This window comes from Panthera tigris, chromosome A1 (genome assembly GCF_018350195.1).
Source record: "Panthera tigris isolate Pti1 chromosome A1, P.tigris_Pti1_mat1.1, whole genome shotgun sequence".
NCBI classification, from domain to species: Eukaryota; Metazoa; Chordata; class Mammalia; order Carnivora; family Felidae; genus Panthera; species Panthera tigris.
In genome coordinates, this window is record NC_056660.1 from 22527209 (window position 1) to 22540096 (window position 12888).

The window sequence follows — 12888 nt, forward strand, 5'->3', positions numbered from 1 at the left end:
CAAGGAGCAGGAGAAAGTAGCAGAGGAGGAGGAAGAGCAAGTGAATGGGGCCACGCCACAGGCTGTGACAAGGACTGTCCATACTTGAATAACAATGTAAATGAATTTCTATTTTAAAGGGATCAATTTTGCTCTTTATAAAGGATAGAAAGGGAACAAGGAGACCAGTTAGAAGTTTAAAACCATGGTCTCGACAAAAGTTGATAAATGACTCTTAAGATTTTGACTTGACCAAGTAAGTGGTTAGTAAAATGGGGAAAGACCGAGGTAGAAACAAGGTATCTTGATTTAATTTTGGTTTATGTTTTGAGAATTGGGGGAGGGGGTGGGGGAGTCCCACTGCCTGAGGGCTTTGACCTCCACAAAGAGGTCACGCTGGATAAATACATTTGGGAATCATCAGCATAGGAAGCCAATGGAAGGTTAACAATGGACAAGGCACTAGGAGAGAAGCCAGGTAGAGAAGAGAACATTAGTGCACTTGATACAAAGAACACATCAGACCATGAAGACTCTTAACAACTAATTTATTTTAAAATAAACTATTAATTGTAGAAAATAGTAACAAAGCAATTTTAAATGTACAGTTTTAACCAATACAAAAAAGCAATAAAGCAATACCTGAAGCCTTATGTAAGTAATCTCAATATATGATCTCTGAAGTTCCTAAAATTCTGGCACTAACTCTAACGTAAACCTTTATTAGCTAAAGACCCAGAAATATGGTAGCCCTTGACCTAAAAGCTAACTGATTTGTATGATGTTCATGCAGAAACTAATGAGGAAACGGGAGAAAGCTTTCTAGTGCCTTTGTTATCAAGATAACAAGTTTGAAACTTAACCGAGCACAAAATAAAATGTCATTTTCTAACAAATAAGACCAGAATTCTTTTTAAAAAGAATTCTGGGTAGACAAAGTGATTTTTCCTAAAAGCTAGCTGATGCTACCTTAAATATCACCTAATTTAAATTATACCATCTCTAAATAAGTTAATCACACAAGATAGTTTAAATACACCTTTAGGTGCTGGGGGGGGGGGGAAGCGCCTCTTTTTCTAACATAGCTGTTTTAAGTTGAAGCTTTTGCACAAAATCAGATAGAAACATGAATGCCTAACCCAAAGACCTTTGATTACTTGCAATTTTGGAGTAGAAATGATGTGGCTTTGAATATGCCAGTGTTAGACCATACTGACTTAAAGAAAAAAAAAAGATAAATAGACAATTGCCAGCTCAAAAGATACATGGAAGACATGTACAATTCCCGAGAAAACACACCCCTTCCCAAGTTTAGGAGGGCAGAATAATTGCTGAGATGCAATTAAACAAACCTCTAAGAAAGAAAAATTAAGGCTCCTATAGTTAACAGTCTGTGGAGTAAAATTATTTTAGGTCTTGATTCTTCGGACCCAGAAACATTAGAAAGTGCACTTGGGATATCCTGTCTTAGGGCCCTCTATGGCAAAGCTCTAGCTGAACACTTTATTTTCCAAGTACTAGATGGGTACTTCCTGAATTCGGGGTTCTGAATGGTTTATGAAAACCAAGAGTACTATTAATAACCCTCACTTTAAAGCAGGAGTTGGATGGAGAAAAGGATCAATAAATTCTTACAAGTCCTGAGGTATGAAATCTGTATCAGTAGTATGACGACATCATTTGTTTATACTCTGCTTTCTGCTTGTATTTTAAAACTAAAATTTATAAAACAAGCACACAGTACATCAAATTCCATTAGTAAACTAAAATCTAATGTGTAAAAATTAGTAATTTTTTTTTTCTAGTTTCTAATATCTGTTTTAGCAGAAGAGTTCAGGATCACTTGGGTGAGGGGGAAGTAGTCAGCCAAATTGCATTTGGAAGACAGGACACATATTCTAAGGGCGTTCATGTTAAATTAAAAAATATATAAATATAAATTAATAAAATAATAGCAAACATCACATATATGCCACAAGAAAAGACAAAGTACTCAAATAGGCCTGGGTTGCTGGGATGCCCCTCCCAGGGCATCCTTGCCGTTTGTAGAGCACAGCAATTATATTTTGGAAATGAAAACATCTGCTACAACTTTCTAAATGGCAGTATTTACACAAGATTTTCAATCTTGTGCAATAACAATGTATATTCTACTGACTACGACGTTGCAAGTGGCTTAGGAATCCCCTGCACGCACAGGCAAGCCCATCTGCACACTCGAGATCCAATATCCGTAAAAAGAGCTGAAGATCATATCCGATGCGGCCGTAAACAGAACCTGGGAGAGTCACACAGTCTGCTCTGTGAGAGACAATGAGGCCACAGGTGTATACGGTGCCCAGTGAGGTCATGGGATCCTCATTTTTCTTCCCTGTTTGAGGTATCCATGCTATCGTTCATTTTTTGCTTCTGCATTCGTGTTCGGGTAGATGCTGGAAAAAGGATGCAGAAATGTTAACAGCACTGATGGTGCTGGATGCGTTGACAAAGGGCTGCCATAAACGTTAGGCTTGTGCCAAATCGATGGAGTTCAGGGCCTGGCAAAGCAGTGGTTTCCAAAATTTTATCATATAATTTCTATCAGTACATTTTTTTCCCAAGTATGTACCACCAAAATGTGTATGGTGTGTATGTATACCATATATGTTTGTAGATAAGTTATAAAACACACACAGCCCAAACATCAAAAACAGAGGAGATAAAAACAGATTCTAGTATTTTCTCTGTGTACCAAGAGGTGGTCTCGCATACTTGCAGGCGTGCCCAGCTCTGCAGACCACCGCTCCAGAGATGCTGAGGCTGGGTTTGGCCCTGTGGCCCAGCAGAATGCGGGCCTGGCCGAGAATGATCTGTTGGAGTGAGTGGTATTCGTCACAAAGCAAGTAATTCCCTTGTGCTTGCAGATACCTCGCAAAGACGTCAGCTGGCAGCTCATTTAATTCGGACATGAACATTTTAAAAGTACGGTATTAGTTACAACACAGCCAAAACCAGAAAACTTCTTTTAAGTTATTTAAAAATTCTTAACTTGATTTTTGTGGTGGGCAGAAGCTCTTCATAAAGAGGAAACAAATTCGCATTTGGAAAAGAAAGAAAATACAAATTCTCAGTCTTCCCCCTCTCGGCAATCTAGCACTGTCTGATGGTCTTCTTTGAATGCAATTCAAGTCTTTGAGGAAAACTGAAGAATTCCTTAGCCTTAGGGGTTAACATTCCTGCTGCTTCTCCCCAATTTTCCAGCCTCAGAAAGGTCCTGAACTCCAGCCTGGCACTGAGAATTCACCATCACAGCTGAGTGTGCCATTGGAAAATGTACTGATGACAGCAACTGAACTCTTCTCTAAGAAAATATGCGTGTTTTTACAGCTTTCTGCTCCTTTTAAAATGCGTATTTGTGAGCTTCCAAATGCCTCCAAACGTTTTCAAAGCTTCATTTTGGTCATAAACTTCATGTCTATTTTCACATAATGAGGGGAAATGCCACAACTACTTAAAAGTTAAAATAGGTGTGTGTCAGTTGATGTAAAATACAAAAAAGATTTATTTATAACCAAAAAATTTAAACTCTTGGTATATTTAGTTTCAATTGTACTCTTTGAAATAACACATAGATAAGGTTTTAAAAAATCAAAAGCATTCTTTTTGGGTTTTTTATTATTTTTTTTAATTTTAGAGAGAGACAGAGAGTGCGTGTGAGCAGGGGAAAGGGGCAGATGGAGAGAGAATCTTAAGCAGACTCTGTACCTACGTGGGGCTTGATCCAACTACTCTGGGATCATGACCTGAGCTAAAGTCAAGAGTTGGATGGATGCTCAACCGAGTCACCCTAGCGCCCCAAAAAACATTCTTTTAAATACTTTATAGTTTAAATACTTAGTATTGACAGACACATGTTTAGAGAAAGCCTTTTTTTTAAAAAGTCACATTTCAATTGGTATTGTTCTTATTGATATGTCCTATGACCTAGGAATAATAGGGTTTTTTTTTTTTTATGTTTGTTTATTTTTGAGAGAGAGAGAGAGGGAGGGGGGAGGGAGAGAGAAAGAATGAGAGAGAGAGAGAGAGAACGAACTTGTGTATGTGAACAGGGGAAGGGCAGAGAAAGGAGACACAGAATCCCATGCTGTCAGTGCAGAGCCTGATACAAGGCTCAAACTCACCAACTGCAAGATTAAGACCGGAGCAGAAATCAAGAGTCGGACGTTTAACTGAATGAGCCACCCAGATGCCCCAATAATTTTAATACTTATCTCTGAAGTATGTGTCTTCTTTCCCCATACCAGCTATATTTCCTGTCAATGGATCTGGCAGATTATCAGGAAGTGTCACACTTAAACTACCACAGTTATCTCTGTAGGACAACCCAGTAGCAGTCAGTACATGTTTGTCTTTTTCTTAATGTAGTTTCCATTTATTATACTTAGGTTAATCTTTTATAGTCTTAGAGTGGCTGAGGATAGAATCCCATTTGTCTTAACATTCCCGATTTATGTCACTCTGTGTAATCTGGAAAATGATTTGGTGCTCTTTATCAAAATTTTGATTTCCAGCAATGGAAAACTTGTTTGACGGTAAATTTTTAAAACTTGCAAATTAGAGAAGTTCCATAATAGGATAAAAAATTATTCTTCAAATAAGGGGGATGATGTTTATATATGCTAATTTTATTTAAAAAAACCTTTCCTTATATCCAACACTCTTAAAGAGTTCCTCATTATAGTTTCGCTCTCCTGAAGTGTTTCTAGCCATTCATGTTGAAGATGTGGTTTCACTTCTTAGTATTTCTACACTAAAGATTTTAGAAAGAGTAAAGATGACCTTCACTTTGCATCATACATCTAATCCACAAATGTCTGTGGGTAAAGAGTACATACTTGATTGAATTACATCTTCAGTGTATAAGCAAGTGTGCTAAGTTAGGGAATTATATGTATTTATTCCTTTAAAACAAGAAAAGGCCTTTTGCAAGATAAACAATGTTTCATATTTACATAAGGTGAAATGATAAGTACTTACTCATTTCTGCCAGTTTCTGTTGAAATTTGGATTCCCCTGGGAGATGTTTACTGCAGATTTAAAAAAGACAAAACATTTCACATGTATACAGATAAACGGAAAACTCAAATTTTTATTAACTATGGTGATTTCAAGGACTTACTTTATACTCTTAGTGAGTGACTTTTAATTTCAACAGTTTATAAACAAAAAACATCTAAAATATAACCATCACAAATTTAGAACCTTTTTGTATTTTGCCAGTGAGTCTTAAAAAACACAGTAAATATTTTTCAAGAGTAAGCACTTAAAAAGTCTAATGTTAATCATAACGAATTTTTATTAATAGCTTTAAAAAAAACATGAAAAAACATCAGATTGCTAGTATCTGATATTTTCAATGAATTTCAGTAGGCAGTACATGATTTATATGGTGCTTTTAACTTTGGGATACATTCCTACCTATTTTGAGCAATGTTCACAACTTCCAAATGAAATCGGCATAAAAGGGCCTGGTGGAAGTTAGGAGCACAGCTGCACTCTGGCTTCTCCACAGGACCATTTCAAACCTGTGCCTACCTTCCGTCTGCTTCATCTGATCCTTCAATATCAAAGCGTAGTTTTTTCAGCGGTTTAGGAGGGTTGCCTCCTTCAGCACTTCTTTTGAGCACACGGTCGCTGTTACACACCATCTGATTTATTTTCTGGAACTTCTCAGAAGTCTACAAATTACAGAATTCTTTATTTTAAATCATTAAATGCCAGAATCTTGAAGTTAGCAACCTTTAACTGTAGTCTGAGGGGTGTCAAAAATCAGCTGGGGTAATACCTGCATTTTCATTTTCTGCTTTATTGCACCAAATGAGATATGAAAAATCTTAGAATCAGTGTAACTACACTTACCTCTGCCCCAATTAAATACCCTCCTGTCTCTCCCCATGAGGCGTCTCGCCTTCCTCCAACAAGTCTGACTTACTCTGAAAATCCTGGTTCCTCATTTTGGGAACCCACCCACACACAAAACCAAGGCTACTTCTCAGAAGTGTGTAAAGTTAGAATGGCTTTCTGGAACCTTATGGGTTTTGTTTGTTTGAGGGCATAACAGGACCAAAGAGACTATCACAAGAGTCTAATAAGAAGTGAAATGTCTTTTCAATAATAATTCTGGATTTGCTTTGTGGGTATTATGTCAACAAGTCATATAGTTTATATATTTTAAACCATTACTGATAACAATATTTATTGAAATGTGAATTCATTAAGTTTTTAAATAAAAATTCAAATATCAAAAGACTTTGAGTCCATTCATTATTACTGGAGATGATTTGCGATATACATCTCTTGAGGGAGAATCCTGTCACAGCAAAGTAAAGAAAGCTTTGGTAATAAGTACCGAAGGGGACACAATAACTTACTTCATCCAAGGGACAAACACACGGAAAAATTCTATTTCTTATGTGTCTAATTTAGAACTGGAGCGGGCGAGTACCTCAGGGATGTGTATGAACGTGTTCATCCGAACTAAAAAATGAAGTCAGACTGTTGATAGAAATATTAAGTCTGACTGATCTGACAGTGAGGATTAGCTCTGTTAATTAAGCTTTACTTTCCAAAAATTAAATGCAAAAACAAGTTTAGATGGAAAATATATTTAGAGCACATCCTGTGTACATATCAAATTTATGATAAGATTTTTAGTTATCAGCTTTAAAGTATATAAGTCCCTGTAACATTTTCTCAATTCTTTTAGCGGTTATAGCAAGCAGAAAAGTTTGAGGACCCCTACTCTATTCGGATCCAGATCCAACTCTTCCTATGTGGTCCCACATCTCTTTTGTGAAGCCTGATAGCTATACCCTAACTTGAGCTCAATACCACAGCATTTACTACTTGTAACATGTTTTAACACTCAGTCTTTTAGTATACAAACCACCATCCTTCTCTAGTTATTTCATTTGAGGCAGTGGGTAGGCAGATTCTAGAACGGCACTCATGAATCCCCACCTCCTAGTTTTTACACCCTTGTGTAATACTCCCTTCTCTGAGTGTGTGGATTGGACCTAGTGTTACCTTGCTTCTGACAAAAATATGACAAAAGTGATGGAACATCACTTTCAATATTAGTCACAAAAAGACTGTGACTTCCATTTTGCTCTATACCTCTCTCTTTCTTCTTGCTCCGAGGGAAGCAGGATGCCATGTTGTAATGAGTGGCTCCATGTAGAGGCTCAAGTGACAAGGAACTGATGGCTTAGAAAAATCTATGTAATGTATTATATAATTTCAAAGGATGTTTAAAAAACCACTTTGAAATTCACCAATTAGGAGTATAATTTGAAATTAAATGTGATTTGAAAATAAATCTATTTTTCTTTCTTTCTAAATTCTATGCAATATGCATTGATGAGGTGTTTGAATAATAGCATTTGTTAATTCAAGTTAACAGAAATCTGCAATTTCTTTTATAGTTACAATGCATGCTCCTGTATTTTACAGAAAGAAAATACTCACCCCAAATGATTCACCAATTGATACTAAGATTCTGTCAAGATAAAATACAAATTAGTAATGAAAATCATATATAACTGTGCAGAGATGAACATACATCTTTCGAAGCTATTAGAAATACCAAATCAAAAGTTTGCTCTACCCCAGAACCACAACAAAATTACAGTCATCAGTGGCTTATTCTAACAATGCTACTCTAATCATACACTGAGCTGTCTCTTAGATTTTTAAAGAACTACATGACTGAAAGACTATTCTGCCACTGTCCACATTTAAAGAAGATAAAGGAAAATTTTAATTTATCCATATTTAATTCTCATAAATCAGTGCATAAGATAACAATTAAAATTTCTTTCACATTTTCTCATTAAAAATTTGCCTAACATTTGGCAAAAACTTATAGTATTAAATAATCAGTATTGGAATTAAGATTTCTACTGATATATAGTAAAGTCTGTCATATATCTTAGAATCAGAAATCTCTATTAGTCTGCCCTTGTTTGAACCATATAATTTATGTTCTTTTGTTTTTGTTTGAGTATAGTTGACACATTACAGATACACTAGTTTCAGGTGTATAACACAGTGATTCAACAAGTTTATACATTATGCTATACTCACTACAAGCTTAGCTACTGTTTGTCACTATGTATTGCTATTACAGTATCACAGACTATCATCACTAGTGTCACTACACATGCTGTACCTTTTATTCCCACAATTTACTTATTCTGAAACGGGAAGCCTGTATCTCCCACTCCCCTTCACTCATTTTGCCCACCCCATAACTCCCTCCCCTCTGGCAACCACCAGTTTGTTCTCTGTATTTATAGGTCTGATTCTGATTTTTGTTTATTCTTTTCTTTTTTTTTTTTAGATTTCACTTATGAGTGAAATCATGTGGTATTTGTTTTTTTCTGACTTATTTCACTTAGCAGAGTATCTTCTAGGTCCATCCATGTTGTCTCAAATGGCATAATCTTGTACTTTTTAACTGCTGCATAATATTCCCTTGTACATATATACCACATCCTCTTTATCCATTCATACATGAATGGACACTTAGGTTGCTTCCATATCTTAGATATTGTAAATAATGCTGCAGTAAACATACAGGAGAACATATCTTTTAGAATAAGTGTTTTAATTTTCTTGGATAAGTACCCAATAGTGGAATCATATGGTATTTCTATTTTTAAGTTTTTGAAAAGCCTCCACACTGTTTTCCGTCATTGGCTGTACCAATTTTACATCCCCAGCAACAGTGTACGAAGGTTCCTTTTTCTCCATATCCTCACCAACACTTGTTATTTCTTGTCTTTTTGATTCTAGTCATTTTACAGGTGTGCTATCTCACTATGGTTGATTTGCATTCCCCTGATGATTAGTGATTTTGAGTATCTTTTTGTGTATCTGTTGGCCATCTATACATCTTCTTTGGAAAAATGTATATTCAGATTCTCTGCTCACTTTTTTAATTCAATTGTTTATTTGCTATTGAGTTGTATGAGCTCTTTATAAATTTTGAGTATTAACTCTTTTTCAGATATATGGCTTCAAATATTTTCTCCCATTCATTAGCTTGCCTTTTCATTTTATCGATGGTTTCCTTTGCTGTTCAGAAGCTTTTTATTTTGATATAGTTCCACTTGTTTATTTTTGCTTTTGTTTCCCTGGTTTTGAAGACATATTGAGAAAAAAATGTTGCTACAGCTGATGTCAGAGAAATTACTGTCTATGATCTCTTCTAAGAGTTTTATGGTTTCAGGTCTCACATTTTGGTCTTAATCCATTTTGAGGTTACTTTTGTGTAAGGTATTAAAAAGTGGTCCACTTTCATTCTTTTACACGTAGCTGTCCAGTGTTCCCAGCACCATGTATTGAAGAGTTGGTCTTTTCCCCACTGTATGTTCTTTCCTTCTCTGTCACAGATTGACCATATAATCGTTGATTTATTTCTGGGATATTTTGTTCCATTGATCAATGTGTTTATTTTTGTGCTAGTACCATGCTGTTTCGATTACTACAACTTTGTAGTAATTATGACATTGAAGCCTTTCTTGAAATCTGGGATTGTGACATTTCCAGTTTTATTCTTTTTTTTTTTTTAATATTTATTTTTTGGGAGAGTGCAAGTGGGGGAGGGGCAGAGAGAGGAAGACAGAGGATCCGAAGAGGGCTCTACACTGACAGTCTGGCAGCAGCGTGCCTGATGTGTGGCTCGAACTCACAAACCACAAGATCATGATCTGAGCCAAAGACAGACACTCAACCTACTGAGCCACCCAGGCGCCCCTGGTCTTTTTCAAGGTTGCTTTGGTTATTCAGGGGTCTTTTGTGGTTTCATACAAACTTTTTTTATATGTTCTAGACTGTGAAAAATGCTATTGGTACACGGATAGGGATTGCATTGAATCTGTAGATTGCTTTGGGTAGTATGGTCATTTTAACAATATTAATTCTTCTAAGCCATGAGCATGGAATATATTTGCATTTGTTTGTGTCATCCTCCATTTCTTTCGTGTTTTACAGTTTTCAGATACACATCTTTCACCTCTTTGGTTAAGTTTATTCCCAGGTATTTTATTCTTTTTTGGTGCAACTGTAAATAGTGTTGTTTTCTTAATTTCCCTTTCTGCTACTTCAGTATTAGTGCATAGAAATGCAACAGATTTCTGTATGTTAATTTTATATCCTACAACTTTACTGAATTCACTTATTCTAGTAGTTTTTTGGTGGAGTCTTCAGGATTTTCTATGTACAGTATCATGTCATCTGCAAACAGTGACAGTTTAACAACTTCTTGACCACTATGGATGCCTTTCATTTTTTTTCTTCCCTGATTGCTATGGGTGAAGCTTCTAGTACTATGTTAAGTAAAAGTGATGAGAGTGAATATCCTTTGTCTTACTCCTGATCTTAGAGAAAAAGCTCAGTTTCTCACTATGATGTTATCATGTGGTATGTATCATGTTATCTGTGGGTTTTCATATATGGCCTTATTATGTGGAGGTATGTTCCCTCTAACACCACTTTGTTGAAAGTTTTTTATCATGAGTGATGTTGAATTTTGTCAATGCTTTTTCTGGGTCTACTGAGATTATCATATGATTTTTATCCTTTGTTTTGTTGATGCACTGCACAATGTTGATTGATTTGTAAATATCAAACCACCCTTGCACCCCTGGAATAAATCCTACTTGCTTGTGGTTAATGATATTTTTGATATGTTGTTGAATATGTTGTCAAGGATTTTTGTATCTATGTTCATCAGGGATACTGGCCTGTAGTTTTCTTTCTTTGTGGGGACTTTGTCTGGTTTTGGTTATCAGATCAGGATAATTCTGGCCTTGTAGAATGCATTTGGAAGCTTTCCTGCCATTTCCATTTTTTTGGAATAGTTTGAGGAGAATAGGTATTAATTCTTCTTTAAATATCTGGTAGAATTCATCTATTAATGCATCTGGACTGGACGTTTATTTTTTGGTAGTTTTTTGATTACTGATCCAATTTCATTACTAGTAATCAGTCTGTCCAGATTTTCTATTTGTTCCTGATTCAGTTTTGGAAAATGGTATGTTTCCATGATTTTATCTATTTCTCCAAGGTCATCCAATTTGTTGGTATACAATTTTTTGTAGTAGTCTCTTAAATTCCTTCATAATTCTGTGGTGTCAGCTGTTACTGCCCTTTCCTTTCTGATTTTATTTACTTGGGTCCTTTGTCTCTTTTTCTTGATGAGTCTAGCTAAGGGATAATCAATTTTGTTTATCTTCTCAAAGAACCAGCTCTTGGTTTTGTTAACTTTCTTCTTTTTAGTCTCTACATCATATATTTCTGCTGTGATCTTTATTATTTCCTTTCTTCTACTCACCTTGGGCTTTGCTGTTCATCTTTTTCTAGTTCATTTAGGTGTAAGGTTTATTGTTTATTTGAGCTTTTCTGGTTTCTTGAAGTGGGCCTGTATTGCTATATATTTTCCTCTTAGAACTCTTTCACTGCATCCCAAAGATTCTTGGACTATTGTGTTTTCATTTTCATTTCTCTCCATGAATCTGTTTCTTCTTTGATTGTTTTGTTGGCCCATTGGTTATTTAGTATCACGTTGTTTAGTCTCCACGTGTTTGTGTTTTTTCCAGTTTTTTTCTTGTGATTTATTTCTAGTTTCATACTCCTGTGATCATAAAAGATGCATGGTATGATTTCAATCCTCTTAAATTTATTGAAGCTTGTTTTGTGTCTCACATGTGATCTATCCTGGAGAATGTTCTATGTGCACTTGAGAATAATATTTTTTTTGTTTTTGGATTGAATATTATGTCCACCTGTTCCAAAGTGTCATTCAAAGACACTGTCTCCTTATTGATTTTCTGCCTGAATGATCTATTCACTGATATTAAGAGGAGGGTTAAAGTCCCTTACTATTACTGTACTACCATCAATTTCTCCCTTTATGTTCATTAGTATGTGCTTTATGTATTTAAGTGCCCTAATACATGTGTTGGGTACACAGATATTTACAAATGTTACATCCTTTTGTTGGACTGCTTTATCATTCTGTAATGCCCTTCTTTGTCTCTAATTACAGTCTTTGTTTTGAAGTGTATTTTGTCTCGTATAAGTACTGCTGATTTTTTTTTTGCCTTTTTTTTTGCTTCCATTTACACGGTGAATGTTTTTCCATCCCTTTACTTTCAATTTGTATGTGTCTTTATGTCTAAGGTGAGTCTCTTATAGCCAGCATACAGAAGGGTCTTGTATTTTTATCCATTCCACCACCCTCTCTCTTTTGATTGAAGCATTCAGGCTATTTACATTTAAAGTTATTATTGATAGGTATGTATTTATTGCTATTTTGTTCCTTGTTTTCTGGTTGTTTTGTAGTTCTTCTCTGTTCCTTCTTCTCTTGCTTTGTGATTGATGAGTTTCTATAGTGTTATATTTGGCTTTCTTTCTATTTTTTGTGTATATATCATAGGTTTGGGGTTTTGTGGTTGCCATGAGTGAACCATGTAACTTGTTTTTAATAATAAAGCTGAAGAACAGCATTAGCCTGACATAACAAGGATATAATAATATGCACATGAGACTAATCATATGCACATGGGACTAATAGATTTTACTGTCCTACAATTCCTTGATAAGTGGCCATCATTCTATATATATTTGATTAAGCAGAATACCTAAATATGCTGGATAAGTAGAGTATTATGCTCTCTTAGGGTGCCTGGGGTGGCTCAGTCAATTGGGCATCCGACTTTGGCTCAGATCATGATCTCGCTGTTCATGAGTTCAAGCCCCGCATCGGGGTCTGTGCTGACAGCTCAGAGCCTGGAGCCTACTTTTGATTCTGTGTCTGCCTCTCTCTCTGCCCCTCCCCTGCTCATGCTGTGTCTCTGTCTCTCA

General features: G+C 35.7%; 1 protein-coding gene across 1 annotated transcript in view; it reads right to left on the reverse strand.

Moving 5' to 3' along the window:
- Positions 1–1090: 1090 nt before the first annotated feature.
- RB1 (RB transcriptional corepressor 1) overlaps positions 1091–12888 on the reverse strand; it is a 170176-nt gene continuing 158378 nt past the window's right edge. The window contains exons 24-27 of the mRNA XM_042969199.1: positions 7486–7516; positions 5554–5696; positions 4996–5045; positions 1091–2411 (exon numbers count right to left, since the gene is read on the reverse strand). Coding sequence (XP_042825133.1) covers positions 2338–2411; positions 4996–5045; positions 5554–5696; positions 7486–7516 — 298 coding nt within the window. The 3' untranslated portion in view covers positions 1091–2337. The remainder of the gene's footprint in view (positions 2412–4995; positions 5046–5553; positions 5697–7485; positions 7517–12888) is intronic.